Source organism: Eriocheir sinensis, chromosome 10 (genome assembly GCF_024679095.1).
Source record: "Eriocheir sinensis breed Jianghai 21 chromosome 10, ASM2467909v1, whole genome shotgun sequence".
In the NCBI taxonomy this organism is placed as follows: domain Eukaryota; kingdom Metazoa; phylum Arthropoda; class Malacostraca; order Decapoda; family Varunidae; genus Eriocheir; species Eriocheir sinensis.
In genome coordinates, this window is record NC_066518.1 from 13,217,471 (window position 1) to 13,238,856 (window position 21,386).

The window sequence follows — 21,386 nt, forward strand, 5'->3', positions numbered from 1 at the left end:
TTTACTTCGGGACCTAAATATGCAGGTAGAGTGATGGAGGAGGCAGGTCATTTTTCAACGCTGGTGCTGCTGACGGGTACGGCGTGGCCTGACGAGGAAAAAGTAGTGGGTGTGGGTATAGGTGTTTTTTTTTTCATATTATAAACGGATGATGTTGGTCTCCTAGGAAAACATGTAGATGATCTGTCTGTTTCTGTATCTGTGCGAAAAAGATATGGATGGTATGTGTGTTTGTGTGTGTGCGTGTGTCAGTATGATTGTCCTGTTTTCTTTCATGCAAACAGTATTACAAACGGTTAGTATTAGTCTCCAGGGGAAAATGTGGATGGTATGTGTGTGTTTGTGTGTGTGAGCGGGTGTTGCTTGTGGTTTCTCATGCAAACACACATTAGTAACAGTTGATATTACTCCACCAGAAAGAAGTGGATGGCATGTGTGTGTTTGTGGGCGTGGGTGTGGGAGTGACTGTGTTTTCTTTGATACAAACACAAATTGTAAAGCGATATCAGTCTCCCAGAAAAAAAATATATATATAAAAAAGTCGTTGGAAGGTTTAAAAATACTAGAAATAAATAACTTCTTCAATAGTCCCCCGAGAAGAATATATAAAAAGTCGTTTGAAGGATTAAAATACTAGCAATAATTAAGTTTCTAACAGTATCCCCGAAAGAAAACTGCTTTGAAGGTTTAAACAATACCATAAATAAATAAACTTCCAATCTAAACAAAACTGTATATGCCAGAAGATGCTTAAAGAATTAACGGCATGGCTTTGGATATTCTATTGTTCACGGGCAGCAGTGGGTGAGGCGATTTATATATATTTATGAAGGTTTGTAAGAAAACTATGAAGCGCTGATGCATGTGGAATGGCTTCGGTAGCAATATATTCATGTCAGTGGATTAGAGTTCGTATAGATAGTTGTGTGATAGAGGAGGGCGTAGGGGGGTTCTGTGGGGGGGTGAGAGGCGGTGGGGTTGTGTGTGTGGGAGGTATGAAAGGGGATGGGGGGGAAAGAGGGGGGGGGGTTCTGTGGGGGAGATGAGAGGGGGTTTGGTTGTGTGTGGGGGGGTGGGGTGAAAGAGAGTGATGTTCTGTGGGTGAGGTGAAAAGGTTGGGGTTGTGTGTGGGGGTGGAAGGGGGTAGAGTTGTGTGTGTGTGTGTGTGTGTGTGTGTCGTAACATTATTTATTCCCTTTATCTTTTTTTGTATTATTTGTCACGAAGATTCACTATTCCTCGAAGTAGTTCCATCGTCCACGGGTCTTCGTCGACTTTTCAGTGGTGGGGGTGGGGGGGTGGGGGGGGGTATGATAATGGTGGTGGGGGGGGGGTACTCATGTCTTCAGAACCTTCCTTCATAGTTCTTCTTTACCTACTACGTTTTCATGGTATTATTTTTGTCATCTTTCTATATTACTTTGTCGTCCTCCTCTCCTTCCTCCTCCTCCTCCAACTCTCTAGAGTTGGTGGAGAACACCTGGTGACAGGTGCCACTGGCCAGGCCTCGAAAGGGTCGCAGAGTTGGGTTAGACGTTTCGGAAAGTGGGAACGAATTGCTGGTTCCTCTCCTCCCTTGCCAGCTCTGCTCTGTGTGACTACGCCGGCCCCGTGCTATGGGACAAAACTTCGAGGACAATAGCTGAAAAGCGCCGGGTTGTGAAAGTCTCTCTCGTGACCGAGGCTCAGGACAAGCGATTGGTCTTTGAGGCGTTTTCAAGACCCTGTGGGAGCGAACTCCCAGTGTTGGAGGCATCTAACACAGCAGTATCTAATTTCCATGCACAATTTTTATACAATTCAATTTATGGTCACAATTTAAAGTATTTCGAAAGCGCTTTTAATATTTGCCCAAACTGTTAACTCGCTTAAAATTCTAACAATGCCTTCGAACCTTAAGTGTGACGTCTGTCCCGGACGTTTTGCAGCTCAGTTCTTCCAGCTGAGTAAAACTTGCCGCCTCTGCGTTCAAAGATTACATCTACAGAAGGCTGTGACTGAGTGGAAAGTCAAGCACAATGATCTTGAAAAGAAATTTGTAGCCCTTCAGGAATTTGTTTTAACAAATGTGGCAGTGACTCCACTATCGATGGTGGAGGCCCTCCACTGAGACTGTGCCCTCTCCAGACGACCCTCCTGCTTCACGGGAGGACGTGTTACCTGCCTCACAGGTTGACTCCCAGCCTGCCTCACAGGATAACCCCCAGCCTGCCGCACAGGCTAACCCCCAGCCTGCCTCACAGGCTAACCCCCAGCCTGCCTCACAGGCTAAACCCCGGCCTGCCTCACAGAACAACCGCCAGCCTGCCTCACAGGCTGACCCCCAGCCTGCCTCACAGGCTAACCCCCAGCCTGCTTCACAGGCTAACTCCCAGCCTGCCTCACAGGACAACTTCCAGCCTGCCCCACTTAACGCTTCTCTTCCTGCTTCACAGGATGTCGGGTTCCAACCTGTAAGGAATGGAGCCAAACCGAAGCAGGCAACCCCCACTACCTTCAATAGGTTCCAGGTGCTGGCAGACACCATGGAGGATGAGTTCGAGACTCGCCTAGTTGGGGACTCCATGGTGCGTGGCCAGCTGGTTGAGTTCTGTGGTCGTTCATCAAACGGCCGCAGAAAACGTTACTGCTATCCAGGTGCCAGACTGGACGACATCACCGCAGCGTGCGATGATGTCACGAGAAATGCCGACCGAAACACCCTCTTTGTCATTCACGCGGGGACAAATGACGTAAAGACAACCCTTTCTGAGGAACTGCTTGAGAAATACCGCCGCATGATCAAGCAGTATAAACGTAAAACGGATGCCAGTAACATCATAATCTCAGGAATCCTCCCGAGGGTCGGTGCCGAATCTAGCTTTACAGTAAGGCCTTCAGCACAAACAACAGACTTCAGTCCCTTTGCTCACAAGAAAACGTCCAGTTCGCTAACTTGTGGAACAATTTTACTACGATTCGGAGTTGTTCCTTCCTGATGGCATTCACTTAAACCCTGTTGGAGCAGCCCGTTTCGGGAGGCTGCTCTGTGACCAAGTGGCTCTTCGAAAGCCAAAAACGCCGAGGCGAGAACACCAGCAGCTCCACCGTAAGGGTGCACTCAACCCGAAAACTCCCGACTCGAATCACATTAAAGCTTGCTATGTAAACGCTCGTAGCCTACGTAACAAATTTGAAGACTTAGAAGTCCTCGCAGCTACAAATCATTATCACATCATCGGAGTCACAGAATCTTGGATAGACACTTCAAATAGAGATTTCATTGCGGAATATAGATTACCAGGTTATACCATTTTAGTCATGAAAGAGAGAACAGACAGGGTGGAGGCGTTATCTTTATATCCACAACTCTCTCCATCCAGTATCCGTGAAAACAGATATTATAACCAATGTAGACACGGTCTTCATTGAAATTAAAAATAAATCTCGTAAAATAGTAATTGGACTTATCTACAGACCGCCAAGGCAGACTCTTGATATCGACCACGCATTAAGTGAATTATTATTAGAAACAAGTAGCAGTTGCGAGGCAGTAATTGTTGGGGACTTTAACTTGCCAGTGAAAAGATGGGGTGAACCGTTGAACTGTCATACAGGGCTCGACCTGTACACAAATTTACTAGAAAGTGATTTACATCAACACGTTCAAGAACCGACTCGGGAAAATAATATACTTGACCTTATCTTTCAACGACAGCTGATCTAGTTAACGAAGTAAATGTTGGTCCAGTTTTAGTTCTAGCGATCACCGAACAATCACATTCAGCATCAATATGAAAGAAAGTAAAGTAACTCCTAGTAAAGAAAAGGTGCCTGATTATCAGAGAGCGAATTTCGTAAGACTCCGATCAATTCTAAATAATTCTGACTGGACTGAAATCACGGCGGAAACAGATATTGATAAATCTTGGGGGGCCTTCACCACAATATTGAACAATGCCATAAGCATATGCGTACCCTATCGTAACAGACGTTCAGCTTCTAAGAAGAAACCCAAATGGTGGAATAACGAAATTCAAAATAGCCTATCTCTAAAAATACGCTTATACAGTAGGTACATATCATCTCAGAGCGAGGCTGACAAACTAGAGTTGGACAGAATTCGCCGCGAAACCAAGAAATTAATAAAACGAAGCAAGAAAAATCTTGAAGAATATATAGCGGAAACAAGTAAATCTAATCCTAAAGAATTTTTCAGCTATGTAAATAATAAAAAGTCACTCACTTGTGGTATCGGACCGCTTGCTAATGAAAATGGTAACCACACGAACGATGAAAATGAAATGGCTACAATCCTAAATAACTTTTCGCATCCGTATTTACCGACGAAGATTGTTTATCACCTCAACCGCCGGAGGTTAGAAGGACCGAAAGATGTTAAGTGGCGTGCTCATCGTAGAAAGTGACATTTACGCACAATTGAAAAGATTAAAGTAAGCAAAGCTCCTGGTCCAGACAAAATTACCCCTAGGGTCTTAAAAGAAATCAAACATCAAATTTGTAAACCGCTCTCCATCATATTCAATAAATCTTTAACAGCTGGAAAAGTTCCGTCGGATTGGAAACTTGCAAATGTCACACCAATTTTCAAAAAGGGGGACAAGTCTCATCCAGGAAACTATCGACCAATTAGCCTGACATCTATTGTTTGTAAGTTAATGGAGACTATCATTCGCGACAATATGGTGAAATTCTTCGAAGAAAATAATATAATAAATAATTCGCAACATGGCTTCCGTAGTAAACGTTCGTGTTTGACTAACTTACTTGATTTTTTTCACTATATTTTTGAGGTGTTCGATGAAAGCAGATCAGTAGATATCATATATCTGGATTTTCAAAAGGCATTTGATAAGTTCCCCCTCCAACGATTGCTCAGCAAACTACTGGCGCACGGTATCTCGGGTAACATTCACAATTGGCTTGCGGACTGGCTCTCTGAGCGGAAACAGAGAGTAGTTCTAAACGGTGTTACATCTAACTGGCTCGATGTCAAAAGCGGCGTACCTCAAGGATCAGTGCTTGGCCCCATGCTCTTCTTAATTTATGTTAATGATATCGATGATGGGCTCATTTGCAAAGTATCAAAATTTGCTGATGACACAAAAATTGCTAGTAAAGTAACTGCGATACTCGACGAAGAAGCTTTACAATCAGATATAGATCGACTTGCACGTTGGGCCAATCAATGGCAAATGAAATTTAACGTTGAGAAATGTAAAGTGTTGCACATCGGAAAAAATAACAATTGCGTTCGGTACGTAATGAATGGCCAACAACTTTCTGCAGTAAGTAAAGAAAAGGATCTTGGAATCACTATATCAAGCGATTTAAAGCCCGGTCAGCATTGTTCAGAGGTAGTTAAAACTGCAAACAAATTGGTTGGCTTCATCGGACGAGTCTTTAATAATAAATCGGAAAAAGTAATATTAAAACTGTATAATTCGTTGGTTCGACCCGTCTAGAGTACTGTGTACAGTTTTGGTCTCCTACTACAGAAAAGACATAGAAAAGTTGGAACGGGTCCAACGAAGAGTAACAAAGATGATTCCTAGGTTGAGAAATTTGTCATATGAACAAAGGCTTAAAGAAGTAAATTTATTCAGCCTATCAAAACGAAGAATGCGAGGCGATCTAATAGAAGTGTTTAAAATGTTCAAAGGATTCAGTGATATTAATGCGGAAGATTACTTTACAATTGATCGATCAAATAGAACAAGAAGAAATCACAATTTGAAGATAAGTGGTAAAAGATCCTCGTCGCACGAAGCTAAACACTTCTTCTTCAATCGAGTTGTTAATGTTTGGAACTCTCTACCTTGTGATGTCGTTGATAGTACAACAGTTACGGCCTTCAAGAATAGATTAGACAAGTGTTTTGAATCCAACCAGCAACTAAGATATTACTCATTGTCGTAATAACGTTAAGTTCTTTCGAATACTGGTGTCCTTGTCCGCTTTTATTGCCCGGTTAGTGGTAGCAGTAATGGTAGTTCTTTCCTCTTTCCTACATAAATTCCATGCAGTTTTTCCATGCTGCATGGTTCTTTTTCCTTTCCTGCCAGCTTTGGCTGGAGGGATGGGGGGGTGGGGAGGAGCCTTCGCCTTTGCTGTCCTTCATCTTCCACCTTTGATTAGATAGTTAGTGTAGCTTGTCACAAACAACCTCGAAAGGACCAGCAGGTCTGCTGTTGTTTGTTCTTCCTTTGTGTTCCTTTGTGTTCCTCCTCCTCCTCCTCCTCCTCCTCATCATCATCATCATCATCATCATCCACTAACGCCACATTCACCAGGAGGAAAGGATGAAGGAATTAGGGAAGGAAGGGAAGAAGGAAGGAGTAAAGAAAGGAAGCAGGAAATGAAGAAAATATAAGAAAGGAAGGAAAGGAGGAACGAATGAAAGAAGAAAGGAAGGAAAGAAAGAAGGAAGAACCAAATGAAGGAGTAAAGAAAGGAAGAAAGGAAGCAGGCAGTGAACTAAATATAAGAGAAAGGAAGGAAAAGAGGATAGCAGGATAGGAAACAAGGAATAAGTTAAGAAAAGGGAGAAAGGAGGAACCAACCACCACCACCACCACCACCACCACCACCACCACGAACTCCTCTCAAGAAAACGGCCTTTTAGAGAATTGGCCCAACTATAGTTTTTCCTCTTTTCTATTCTCCTCTTTCCTCTTTTTTTCCTCTTCTCCACTTTCTTTCATGTGGTAGTTTTTTTTTGCGGTTTTTCCTCTTCTGAATTTCCTTTTTTTTTTCTTTTGTTTTGTTTTTTATGCGTATTATATAAGGAATATAGAGCAATAATAAAATAGTGGTTGTATATTTTGATAGGTATATTCTCTCTCTCTCTCTCTCTCTCTCTCTCTCTCTCTCTCTCTCTCTCTCTCTCTCTCTCTCTGTTCATTGCTCACTCGCTTTAATTTCTTTTTTTTTTTTCTTTTCATGTGAATTGGACGTGTGTGATAGGCACTGAGATAAGGCATGAGAGAGAGAGAGAGAGAGAGAGAGAGAGAGAGAGAGAGAGAGAGAGAGAGAGAGAGAGAGAGAGAGAGAGAGAGAGAGAGAGAGAGAGAGAGAGAGAGACACACACACACACACACACACACACACACACACACACACACACACACACACACACACACACACACACACACACACACACACACACACACACACACACCTTTGCTCTCCACAATTAAACAAGAACCCGAAAAAAAAAAAAACTCGCGTTCTCGGAAACTGCAGAAATTGTATCGGTCTTCTGTGCTGCTGTGAATAACGTACACACACACACACACACACACACACATACACACACACACACACACACACACACACACACACACACACACACACACACACACACACACACACACACACACACACACACACACACCTTTGCTCTCCACAATTAAACAAGAACCCGAAGACAAAAAACTCGCATTCTCGGAAACTGCAGAAATTGTATCGGTCTTCTGTGCTGCTGTGAATAACGTACACACACACACACACACACACACACACACACACACACACACACACACACACACACGCACAGAGGCAATCATGGCGGTGCACCATACCTTTCCCCCGCTAGAATGGAGAGCTGAGGGAGGAAGGGTCAGGGAGGGAGGGAGGGAGAGAGAAAGGAGAGAACAGGATAGGAAGCGGAAGTGGAGGAAGAGGGTAAGAAGAGGAGGAGGAGGAGGAGAAGGAGGGTCGAGAAGAACGGCGCGAGGACCCATTGAGCCTCAAGTTACCGGCGCTGCAGGTGAAGTTACAAGCAGGTGCGTGGTGGTGGGCTCGGTGGGGCGGGGGGTGGGGGGCAGGGGGCGAGGTCGTGTTGGGGGAGATGGGAGAGGTAGGTCGGGGTGATGAGGGGTGGAGGGGGGGGGGGTAGGCGCGAGTTGCAACACCAGCCAGTTTAAACTTTAGGCGTCCCTCACGAAGCAATAACAACATGTGGATCTAGTTTCCCTTCCTCTGTTACCTGTCCTTCTGTCTACCTGTCTACTTGTCTACCTCCGTGAAAGCCTTCCTCTAAAGCCCTTCCTTCTCTGTCTTCGTCTTACCTAATTAGGGTCGTATTACAAGACATTTCGTTGTCAAAATACACCAATTTGACAAGGCTTTCGTAGGAGTTGTGGGCATTTCCAGCAGTAGTTTTATGACCCTGGTGGTAGTTTGATCCTTCCTCTGTACCATGAACCTGAAGAAGACACTCATTAGAACCCGATTGACCCCCTCTTTGACCCTTAGAAATAGGTGATGTGAGAAGTCAAAGTGTCTTATAACGCCGACTTTTAATAGTGTTCACATAATCATCTGTATCCCTTCCTGGCGGCCTGTCTTTCTGTTTACCCGTCTATCTATATTCCTCCATGAAAACCTCCCTCTAAAGCCTTTTCTTCGCTTCCTCTGTCTTGCGTGTGTTAACGGTTTACATAATCATCAGTGTTTCTTTCATAATACCTGCCTTTCTGTCCCGTTATTTTTTTTATATTACGACAAAGGAGACAGCTCAATGGCACAAAAAAAAGGAAACAATAATAAAAAAAAAGCCCGCTACTCGCTGCTCCTAAAAAGAATCAAAAGAGGTGGCCGAAAGAGGGGTCAATTTCGGGAGGAGACGTGTCCTGATACCTGTTTACCTGTCCTTTCTACCTGTCAACCTTTCTACCTGTACCTCCATGAAAGCCTCTCTGTTAGTCTTTCTTCTCATCCTCTATCCTCCCACATCTACCTGCGTTTCTCTCATCACATCTCCACCTGCACCTTCCTATCGATCTTCTTTAGCTCTTCTCTCCCTTCCTCTTGTCTTTTCTCACGGTAACACCACATATATTCATCTCTCATTTAGGAGTTCGTATTTATTCTATGCTGACCTTCAAGAGGCACCAAAGCAATCCAATACGAAGGTTTGAACTTAAAAGAACCATGAGAACCTCCGTCGATCTTCACATTTATAATTACCGTGAGGAAGTTTCGTTTTTTGGTGTTGGCTTGTGCGTGTGTCTCCTTGCCTCTGATCCTGTCCACGCGTTCTCCCTCCAAGTAGCCGCCGGGGCCGCTTTCATGTTCCTTGGCAATGTTATTAATGTCAAAAGGAAGACATTATGCATATATTCAGAGGCGCGCTGAACCGGGAAAAGCACACACACACACACACACACACACACACACACACACACACACACACACACACACACACACTTATTTCTGACACTATTTCTATGCACCTTATTCAGTACTCTTTCAAAGGCTGAATAAGACCCACTACCAAGGTGCGATATGAAGTCTGGAGGTCCTTTCACACACCCTCTCTTATTTCCTCACTCACTCCCTCTCACTCCCTACCTCTCACTACCTACCTCTCACTCCCTACCTCTCACTCCCTCTCACTCACTCCCTCTCACTCACTCACTCACTCTTACTCCCTCCCTCCCTCTCTCACACTCCCTCCCTCACATTCTCTACTTCTCAATCCCTCGACCTCTCACTCACTCCCTCTCACCCCCTCACTCCCACTACTCGTCCATTGATTCATGTTTACACTGAGACCCGACCGAGCACCAACCCGCCGATACAAAACGCCAGAGATCGACGTCGCATTTCATAGAAGCCTCCCGAAAAAAGCCCTTTGTCGGTTGTTACGCGCTTTTTCCTCTGTGGAGTTTCCTTTTTTTTTATCCCTTCCTTTGTTTGTCTTATCCTCGTCTCGCTAGCCTGAAGCACCACAGCACAGCACAGCGACTGGAAAGAGACTCGTACCTTCCCCGTGATGCTCCTGTTTGTTTTGCGTCGCAGCTTGTTATAACGTTACGCGGCACGGACATCATCGTTTTGCGTCTCCTATAGGGAGGAAAAAGTTTTAAGTGCGTCGTAATGTGTTCTCAAATGGGGAGTCGATTTTGTTTGCTTTTTTTTATGACGGTGGATGTTCTCGGATAGCTTGAGTGTTCTCGTTGTTAATGGCGGGTTTTTATTTTATTTATTTGTTAACACTGCTTTTTGAGGAGAGGGAAGGGTGGATGACTGGCTGAGGAGAGGAGAGGATGGCTGGATGGCTGAGGAGAGGAAAGGACCCTTCTCTCTGTCTGTCTGTCTCTTTCCCTCGCTCGCTCTGACAAAACCACATCTCGCTCTGTCTTTCTGTCTGTCTCTCCCTCTCCCTCGCTCGCTCAGACAAGGCCCTTCTCCCTGTCTTTTTCTATATCTCTGCCTTTCACTGTGCTGTCTCTCGCTCTCGCTTGCTCGCTCTCGTCGTGTTTGAGTTCCTTCAGCGCCGCGGCACAGGCTCACCGTGTAGCCTTGTCGACACACTGAGACAGTCTCTTTGAAGTTAATGTTTTAATGTCACGCGGCGTAAGTTTTCCCGTCAAAGCCTTGCTCGGGGAGAAAATTCTTGTGTCTCCCATGCTGTCGAGGAGAGAGAGAGAGAGAGAGAGAGAGAGAGAGAGAGAGAGAGAGAGAGAGAGAGAGAGAGAGAGAGAGAGTAGGAAGGCAGTGTTTGTAGGCGCGGCATCTCTTGTGTGTGCGCCCGAAAAAAAGAACGAAAGGGCTTTTTTACGTGCATAACAGTGGGCGTAGCTGTGTTTGTACGTGCCTGTGTGTGTGTGTGTGTATGTGTGTGTGTGTGTGTGTGTGTGTGTGTGTTTCCATTTATAGACGGAGGTTAGGATCGAAAAGAGGGAAGAGGAGTGTGATAAGCGTGTATATAGAGAGGGGAAAGAAGAGGAATGAAACGGAATGGGGGAAAGGGAGAGGAGAAGGAAGGGAAATTGAAGTAGAAATGAAGGGAAAGAAGTAAATAAATGGAATAGAAGATAAAGGAAGAAGAGAAGGGAAGGAAATTGTAGAAATGAAGGGAAAGAAGTAAATAAATGGAATAGAAGGGATAGGGAGAAGAGAATAGAAGGAAACTGAAGGAAAAATAAAAGAAAATGAAAGGAAATAAAAAATAAGAAGGAAAAAGAAGGAAGAAGGGAGAGGAAAGGAGGAGAGAGAGAGAGAGAGAGAGAGAGAGAGAGAGAGAGAGAAAGGAAAGGAAAGGAGAGAGTATCGCGTATCGCCTCTCCCTTCCCCATTTTCTATACGGCGTTGCCAATCGGACGGGAGGCTCCTCTATTCACCACAACGCGCCTGGAATTTCAGCTCTAGTATCTGCACCTTTTTTTTTTTTTTTTTTTTTTTTTAGGGGGGGGGGAGGGGGGCACACACGGAGGCTCTTGCACACCCAGGGAAAAAGCCCTCAAAATACCGCTTCTGAAAGGGATGTAAGGGAGACTGAAGAGGGAAGGGGGAGGGCATTCATGAGGTGAGGGGATACTACGCTCGTTAGAATGTTGAGAGTCGAGGTATATAGGTAAGGCTGGGAAGGGGGGGGGATATGTTATAGGTGCGCGTGGCCTTGGTGCTCATTTTCGTCACATTGGATGGAGGGGGTCTGAATGTCCAAACCAAGCCAAAAAAACAAACCAAAACCAAACCAAAAAAATTAACCAAAACTTGTAGATGAGACTGGGTTCAGTTGTAAAAAAAACGCCTGGTACAAAAAACAAAACAAAAAGAAACGAAGGTCCATTTGTGATGTAATACAGTGTGAAACACATAAATATCATGAAAGCAACACGGAAAAACAAAAAGCAGGCTGACGAAGTGATAAAAAGCCCACGATGAATGAAAGGGATCGAAGAAGTATTACCAAAACCACGACAAATACAGAAATACATAAAAGGACCATTGTGATAGAGTGCGTGATACAGGAATAGAGTTGACCCCCCACCAGAGCGTCACACCAAAACACACTCTAATTAAGAACAACGGAAGTGCCTGCATCAGCTGTCTGGAATAGATTAACTGTGTGTGTGTCTGTCTGTCTATCTGTCTGTCTCTCTCTCTCTCTCTCTCTCTCTCTCTCTCTCTCTCTCTCTCTCTCTCTCTCTCTCTCTCTCTCTCTCTCTCATCTATCTATCTATTCCGTTCTGTCACCCATCCATTCATTCCTTACAAAAGTGAAGGAGTAGATTCAGCATTGCCCTCGTTGACAAATAAAGAGGAAGATAAATAAGTAGTACGAGGTAGGAAATGCATATGAACGAAAATTGCACTGAAAAGAAATAGGAAAGAAAATAAATTATGAACGCGAAGATGAGGAGGAGGAGAAGGTTGTGAATGGTTATGAATGGCTGTCTGTTGGCTGTTGGCTGTCTAGTTTGGTCTCATTAAGGTGTGTGTGTGTGTGTGTGTGTGTGTGTGTGTGTGTGTGTGTGTGTGTGTGTGTGTTCCTCTGCCATTGAATTGTCATTTTTGCTACTTGAAACACAGATATCTACTTCTTCATTCACACACTTTATCGTTGGGTAGCTTGGTTAGTAAGTAGGTAGGTAGTTCGAGTAGTTGGGTAGATTGGTAGGGAGGCTGGAAGGTGAGGAGGTAGACCGTGTTAGTTTGGAAGGTAGGTAGACAAGTTGGTAGACATCTAGGTAGGTAGGTAAGTAGGTCGTAAGGTAACTTAGAATCGATTAGTTGGGTAGATAGGTAACTGGATTGGTAGGTAGGCTGGAAGGTGAGGAGGTAGACTGTGTTAGTTTGGAAGGTAGGTAGACAGCTTGGTAGATATCTTGGTAAGTAGCTCGTAAGGTAAGTTGGGATCCAGAAAAGGGGGAAAGTAGCCAAAGTTTGATCATTCTAGTTGGGTAGGTAAGTAATTTCGTAGATAGGATGGTAGGTAGAAAGGTAGAGAGCGAGGTAGGTTATTGTACAGGTAGGAAGGTCGTTAGGTAAGCCGGGAGGTGGAAAAGGGGGAGAGGCTTTGATCATTCCGGCTGGGTTCTTGAGTTGCCTTAATTATGCGTCGCCGAGGAGCAAAAGGAAAGAGGAATGCTGATTAAAAGTGCCTGCGTCCCTCCTCCCTGTGCCTGTGCCGCCCACCTGCCCTTTCCCTCAGCCACCACCACCACCACCACCACCCACACGATCAGGCCGCCCCTCTCCCTGACTCCACCTCCTTCTCATTTCAGATGACTAAATAGAGAGATATAGAGGAAGACTGAAAGGAATGATGGATAGTAAAGATGAGTTGTGTTTATTTTGTTTGTAGAGGATGAGACAGTTCAGAGGCTCAAAAAAAGAGGATGTGGAAAAAAAAGTAATATGTAGGGTAGGAGAATGTTGACAGATAGATGAGTAGGTTGATAGGTAGGTAATTAGGTTGCCACCAGTCTCCCTGTGTCCCTTTTTGCACTTCTCTTTATTGATCTTAATTCAGGTACATTATTTTTTTTTCTCGTCTTTCTTTTAGCGAATATTTGCATGATGGTCTTTGTTACGGTTTTCTGAGGGTTAGCTTTCATGGAGGTCGTTTGTCTCTCTCTCTCTCTCTCTCTCTCTCTTACTGAGAGAGAGAGAGAGAGAGAGAGAGAGAGAGAGAGAGAGAGAGAGAGAGAGAGAGAGAGAGAGAGAGAGAGAGAGAGAGAGAGAGAGAGAGAGAGAGAGAGAGAGAGAGAGAGAGATTATTCTTTGGTGAACAGGATAAAAAACATAAAAAGGTTCTATGATATACATTTTTTTACTTTGTCCGCTCTCCTCCCCCCCTTTTTTTTTTTTTTTAATTCCTAGATCCAGTCAAAGCAAACGAGAGATAAGAAGCGCGCGCGCGTGTGTGTGTGTGTGTGTGTGTGTGTGTGTGTGTGTGTGTGTGTGTGTGTGTGTGTAATACTTTCTGCCTTCTGTCAATCATTTCCTCCTTTTTATTTTTTGCGTCGTGTTATTTTGTTTCTGTTCGTAATTATCACAGAATTACGCGCGTGTGTACTTGTGTGTGTGTGTGTGTGTGTGTGTGTGTGTGTGTGTGTGTGTGTGTGTGTGTGTGTGTGTGTGTGTGTGTGTGTGTGTGTGCCTTATTCCTTTGAAGTCTTCACTGTTATCTCTCACTTTCCACAGGACTGTTATTCCAAACCTTTTTTTTTTTCGCTCCCCCTTTTATATATTTTTTTTTTGAGGGGGGGGAAGGGAGTGGGAGGAGGGGGGAATGTTTGAAGAGAAAGTATGAGAGAGAGAAAGAGAAAGAGGGAGAGGAGGAGGAAGAGGAAGAGGAGTATAGTTGCTGTTTAATTGGGAGTGGGAGAGGGCGGCGTACAATGTCAAATACTGTACTTGAAGGGAAAGTGTGAGACGAAAAGGATAGGAAGAAGAAGGGAGAGTAAGAGGAGTAAAGGAGAAGGATAGTCGCTGTGTATTGCTGGGAGAGAGAGAGAGAGAGAGAGAGAGAGAGAGAGAGAGAGAGAGAGAGAGAGAGAGAGAGAGAGAGAGAGAGAGAGAGAGAGAGAGCGGGCGGTGTAGTACTGGTTTCAAATACCGTGCCGCCCTGTGTATGATAGGGAGAAAAAGGGGAAAAGGAGAGGAGAGTGAGAGGGGGAGGAGATTAGTTACCGTGTTTTGCTGGGACTGTGTGTGGGGGGAGTTGGGGGGGGGGGTTTAGTACTGGTTTCAAATACTGTGCCGCCCTGTTTATGAGAGGGAGGAAAGGAAGAAAAAAAGAGGAGAGTGAGAGGAGAAAGAGGATAGTTACCGTGTTTTGCTGGGACTGTGTTGGGGGTTGGGGGGGGGGAGGTTGTAGTGGTGTCAAATGATGTGCTGTCCCGTGCTGCTCTCCGTGCGTGTGTGTTGACGTGTTTTCCTCTGTCTACAGGATGTGCAGCATGTTCCTCCCTGAGCTGTCGAGCTTCGTGGCGTCCCTGCTGTTCGCTGTGCACCCCATCCACACCGAGGCCGTGAGTACTATGCAACATTACTACTATTTTTTTTCTTTTTCTTTTTTTACAGTAGAAGAAGAAGCTCAAGGGCAAGAATAAATGAGAACAAAATTGCCCGTTAATCACTGATCCAATGAAAAGTATAGATGAGTCGCCATTACTACTACTACTACTACTACTAATGATAATAATAATAATAATAATAATAATAATAATAATAATAATAATAATACGTTTTCCACTACTGCAATTACCGTAGTAAGGATGAAGATGATAATAATAGAAAAAAATAGTTGTAATGATAGTAATAATGATACTGATACTACTACTACTAATAATAACAATAATAGTAATAATAATAATAGTGATAATGATACTTTCGTGCAACACACCGGCTCAGACAACAACACACTCCACTACAAGGCTCAAAGTAACACCACGTTGAAACACTCGAATACAACACAGCAACCCAAACACTCACAAACACAGGTCACGCCACACTTAGTAAAATTAACCCAACACACACACACACACACACACACACACGTACGTTTGGCCTCAGGAAAAGTGTCTCGCGGCGCGTCATAATTCCCTTCATGATGATACGGAACACATTGCAACACATCTCTCTCTCTCTCTCTCTCTCTCTCTCTCTCTCTCTCTCTCTCTCTCTCTCTCTCTCTCTTCCTTCCTTCCTTCCTTTCTTCCTTCTACTACACCTTTCTAGTCTGCTTTTTAGTTCATGGCGTCTACTATGCATTTCAGCGGCAGACAAACGGTGTTTTTTGCAGATATCTCCTAAACTAATCGTTGGATGAGTATGATATTTCAGCACACTACCTTGAACATCCGTTCGTAATTTTTGGTTAACATACCATATTGCTATATGTGTTATGTGAGGAGTTTACTGAGTGATATTACGCCTAATCCAGTCATCATATCAAAGGTGTTACACAGAATCGGACGAGTGTGGGGTACTCGTCTAACCCCTCCACCACCACCACCACCCTGAAGAACCCCAGACCACTCCTTCTCACCCCAGTATCACATGACCCTCTTCCCCCCTCACACCATCAGCCTTCCACCTGTGATTTTTTTTCCCTATTGTAATTACATACGTATAGGTATAATAGTTACATACGTCAGTATGTACATACATATCATACATTAATAATATTATCTAATACAATTGCTGGTATATGTGGACATGAAAACCAGACTGGGTCAAACGACCGTTAAAGCAATAGCTAATTCCGCTGTTAATCTCTCTCTCTCTCTCTCTGACTTTTACGCATTATCGCCATATGTATAGATTAAGAAAAATATATGCAGTTTATAATTTTTGATAACATGAATATACAACAAACAAGTCAACAAAATAATATTATATATAAACTGGACCACTTTGATGATCACGAGGCAGACAGTACGCAATAAGAGTATCAACTTTTCCTAACAGTAGAAGGTCCAAGTCACAGGTAATTCCAGCACATCATGTTCACGTGGTTGACCATAACGACTGCAAACATGGCTCTCCTATATACTACACGTAAACGTGCTGTTGTACAGTAATTATCAACGTGAACCACTTCTTGCCTTCATGAAATTGTACCATACTCTTAGGAAATAATCATATCTATACATACACACTTACAGAACATTATAATGTATAAATACAGTAGTGGGAGAAGTAGGGAGGGGCACAGGAGTGAGGGAGGCGAGAAGCAAGGAAGAGGAGAGGAGGGATAAAGAGGCGGGGGGGGGGGACTTCCGAGACGGGGGAGACGTAGTAGTGGTTAGGAATGGTTTGGGTGGGTGTGTGGGGGGGGGCACACTTTCATTCGAATGCGTGAACATGACTCGTCGGCTTTGTGTTATTTTTCACGAGTAAACTCCTCACATAACATATATAGCAATGTGGTATGTTAACCAAAAATTACGAACGGATGTTCAAGGTAGTGTGTTGAAATATCATACTCATCCAACGATTCGTTTAGGAGATATCTGCAAAAAACGCCGTTTGTCCACCGCTGAAATGCATAGTAGGTTACCTGAACACTCCTTAATTTGTCTCTTTTCCTCCTTGTTTATTCCTTTCCATAGCCCTTCCTTCCACCCTTTTGTTGGGGTACTCGTCTTTTTGTAGCTTTCGACCTCGTATGTTCCCAGGCTTGAAATTCATTGGCGTTTAACTGTTCAATTTCTCTCGTCGTCCCCGTGTACCTCTCCGTCAGGCTCACTCACACCTGTTCATTGAGTTACCTGTCCTTGAACACAGTACCTGATCGATATCCTAACTCATTTTATCACCCCGGCGCAGCGACTTGTTTTCCTGCTAAATGCCTGTCCCATTACCTGTCCGAGGCGCTCCTTCTTAATTCATTACCTGTCCAAGCGGCTGTCCCCTCGCGCCCCCCTCAAACACCTGTCCCTGGTAATGATGACGGAGTGACGTGAGCCAACACCCATAATGGTCCCTTGAATCACCTGTCGAGGGAGGGAGGGAGGGAAGAGAAGGAGGAAGGGAGGGGGGGCTGGAAGAGAGGGTGGTTGAAGGGAGAGAAGGAGGAAGGGAAGGAGGGACCAGGGGAGAAGAAGGGAGACAAGGCTTGAGTTAACTGGTGGAATGATAAAGAGGAAGAAGAGGAGGAAGAAGAGGAAGAGACAAAAGGGAAGTAATGAAAGCGGAAAATGGGGTGGAACGATTAAGAGAAAGAAAAGGAGTAGGAGTAATGTAGAGAGAAAAGGGAGGAAGAAGGGAAGAATGAATTACAGATGACTGCGGTGAAGGAGGGAAGAGGGAGAGAGGAGGAAGAAGAGTAAGAGAAATAATGTCGATACAAAAGGGAAGCAATGAAAAGGGAGATGATGGAGGGAAGCAAGAATAACGAATGACAGGAGCAAAGAAGGACACAGAGAGAGAGAGAGAGAGAGAGAGAGAGAGAGAGAGAGAGAGAGAGAGAGAGAGAGAGAGAGAGAGAGAGAGAGAGAGAGGAGGCAAAAAAGATGGATGGTTAGGCAATAGAGGACGAGCACAATGATGAGACGAAGAGAGAGAGAGAGAGAGAGAGAGAGAGAGAGAGAGAGAGAGAGAGAGAGAGAGAGAGAGAGAGAGAGAGAGAGAGAGAGAGAGAGAAGAACATCGAGAGTTTGCTGACGTGACTGTTTGTTCTGGAGTGACTGGCTGACTACCTGTTGTTGGGGGCGGCAGGTGAGGTGGTGAAGGTGGTGGTGGTGGTGGCCTTTGGGAAATCTGACATGGTGGTGTCTTATCGAAGGTTTTGTTTATTTCAGAACGGATTTTATTTATGTTTATTTACGTTTTATTATTTTTTTGTGTATGTGTAAGACTGGAAGGTTATCTGGATCTTTTTGAGTCAACTAGCAATATAAAAGGGAATGTCTGTTCTTTGACGCTTCTCTTTGCGCTACATATCACATAGAAAATACAACTAAGGCTTTATGCGTATCATATTATTACCGTGTGTATATATAGTGGTTCCGTGAGGGAGCTTCGGGTTACATGAAAGTTTTATTAAATTTGTTTACTCACGTCACTTCCAAACCACCCTTTCACACCTGGCTGGCTGCTGGCATTGAGGGAAGCTATATAGGGCAGTGCGTAGCAGATATCAGCGTATATATAGTAGTTCCGTGAGGGAGATTCGAGTTATCTGAGTTTTATTAAATATCTGTTTACTCACGTCACTTCCAAACCACCCTTTCACACCTGGTTGGTTTCTGTTATTGAGGGAAGCTATTTAGAGGAGTAGTGTGTATCCCCGTCATCGTCTCCTCCGTCTACCTGCTTTAACGTAGCGCAGGTGTGTTGGCGGGGGTTGTCGTGGAAGCGTCAGGTGTGTATGTGTAGATGTGTCAGGTGTGTGTCAGGTGTGTGTCAGGTGTCTGTGTGCCCCAAATAATAATAATCTCCCAACGTCATTCTCGGTACTGCGTTAGTGGCGGCGTGACGTAAAAGTGCAATGCGTTAATCAGCTCTTATTGAATTTATGATTATATATAACGTAATTAATTTGTGACCGTGCGAGCGAGCGATCAGCCAACCGGCCCGGACTTAATCTCTGGCGTGGGGGACTTCGTTATTTTTTTTTTTTCCTAGCGTGGTGGCGGTGAGGGAGAGGACGAGGACGGCTGTGTATGCGGGGTTGTTGGTGTGTGTGTGTGAGATAGATTTATAGATAGGTAGTTATAAAGACAGCAAGAGAGATCAAGAAAGGACATTGAGGGCGATAATTTTTGTATATATAAGGTTGCTGATGTGTGATAGATAAATATATAAAGAGAGATGAAGAAAGAACACCGAGGGCGAGGATTTCTGTGTATATAAGGTTGTTCGTGTGAGGTATATAGATAGATAGATAGATAGAGATGAAGAAAGGACACGGGAGCGAGGATTTCAGTGTATGTAAGGCTGCTGATGTGTGATAGATAGATAGAAAGGCAGGCAGACAGAGAGATAGTGAGAGAGATGAAGGACGGACGGCATTTCCAAGAGACGTCTGTTCAGAAATCGTGTTTATTCCCTTCAGTAGGTTCTACGCGTCCTCCACCACCTCGCTTTCCAACAGTAGTACATCCTAAACTCGACTCCTTAACTATTTTCACTATCTATATCTATTATCACTATCGCTATCTATATTTTCATTATCTTTAACTATTTTCACTCTCCATATCTTTCCACTCTCTCCTTCTCTTCCTTTCTCTCTCTCGGGTTATTCTGGAGCATATTCTTTACTGTTTCTCTTTTTCCCTCTCTCTGTCCCTCTCTCTCTCGGGTTTTCCTTCCTTTGGGCGTGAGCAGCGGCCCGCGTGGCACAGGAAGGAAGGGGGCCGCGCGCAAGAAGCGGGCCGGGCGGTGGCGGTGGTCGCTGTTTTCTGCTGGCGGGGGATCGTGGCCGGAGATTAATGATACAAAACTAAAGGCCACAAAAAAGAAGGGTGGCTGGTGCCGCCGCGTCGCCACCCTCCCGACCTGGCCGCTGGTGTTGATAAGGCTCCTGGTGGCGGTGGTGGTGGGGTCTTGGTGGTGGTGGTGGTGGTGGTGAGTCAGTACTATCAGGTCTTAAAGATTGGGTCGTGACCTAAGCCATTTGTCGGATCAGTGAGGAGGAAAGGGTCTGTTTTATCTCCTCTCTCGTCCCCTCCTTCCCTTCAAACCTCCCTCCTTCCCTGCCTGTCTGTATCCTCTCCCCTTCTCTCATTCATTCCCTCCCTCCTTCCCTCCCTTCCTCTCTCTATCTTCTCCCCTCCGTCTCCCTCTTCTTTCAGTTCCCTTCTCTTCCCTCGTTCCTTTCTACTCCCTTCTCCCTTCCGTGTCCTCTCACGAAGTCATTTTTCACCCCCGTGCTAAGTCTAAGGGGAGGACTTTTTAGCTATTTTGCCCCCTTTGGACGGCGAGGGATAGTGGCTGGCGGGGTCGGGAAAGGGTCGGGTAGGGGACAGGGCCGAGGAGTACCGCTCTGTGATGGATGAGAAGTGCCGCTGATGGTTGGCTGGCACCGCTTCCATTTTCTCTCCCCCTCCCGGCTCCTTCCTTTTTCATTTTTTTCTGCTTCCTCCGCCATTGTTTCCCTCCTCTTTATTCTCCTTTTTGCTTGTTTTCCTCGGAGATTAGTAGCAGTGTACTTCCTCCGGCGCGACCATTTATCTTCCCCAGGACAAACAAGCCCGATGAAAAATCTTGAGTGTATGGCATCCGTGAGGCCATCAGGCGCCGGCCGTCTAGACTCGACTCTGTTAGCGCCCGTCAGAGGAGGAGGAGGGAAGGGGCGTTGTTGTTGTTGAGATTCCGTGGCGCGCATTACCGAGGCTGCATTACCGTCTTAGTCATGAATCCGAAGTTAACATCTTTTACAGATAAGGAAACAACACGAAATCATAAAAAATCATTGAGAGGAAAAAAAGACGACTAATAGAAGAGCATATAGAAGAGTGGCCAAAATAGAGGTCAATTTCGAGTGGAGAGGCGTTTCGACATACGAGCATAAGAACATAGCCTAAGAAGTCTTCAAGAGGTCGGTCTATAGCTCAAGTTTGGTCTCTCTTTGCAAGGGTATAAACGTTTGAAAGAGAAAAAGGAGGAAAATTAACTACTGAGATTGATAAATGGAAATACCGTCATGCTTAAGTTAACATACGTAGGAACATAACATAAGGAGTCTTCAAGAGGTCGGTCTATAGCTCAAGTTTTTGTCTCTCTTTGCAAGGGTATAAACGTTTGAAAGAGAAAAAGGAGGAAAATTAACTACTGAGATTGATAAATGGAAATACCGTCATGCTTAAGTTAACATACGTAGGAACATAACATAAGGAGTCCACAAGAGGCCGGTCTATAGCTCAACTTCTGCAGGGTCTCTTGACAAGGGCATAAACGTTTGAGAGAGAGAAAAAGGAGGAAAATTAATTACTGAGATTGATAAATGGAAATACCGTCATGCTTAAGTTAACATACGTAAGAGCATAAAAACATAAGGAGTCTACAAGAGGCCGGTCTATAGCTCAAGTTTTTGTCTCTCTTTGCAAGGGTATAAACGTTTGAAAGATAGAAAAAGGAGGAAAATTAATTGCCCTGTGCAGAAGCATTTCATATAAAGCCGAGAGATTGAAAAA

General features: G+C 44.6%; 1 protein-coding gene across 1 annotated transcript in view; it reads left to right on the top strand.

Moving 5' to 3' along the window:
* LOC126996347 (protein O-mannosyl-transferase Tmtc3-like) overlaps positions 1-21,386 on the top strand; it is a 274,512-nt gene that overhangs the window by 146,533 nt on the left and 106,593 nt on the right. Inside the window, exon 4 of the mRNA XM_050856717.1 lies at positions 14,693-14,774. Coding sequence (XP_050712674.1) covers positions 14,693-14,774 — 82 coding nt within the window. The remainder of the gene's footprint in view (positions 1-14,692; positions 14,775-21,386) is intronic.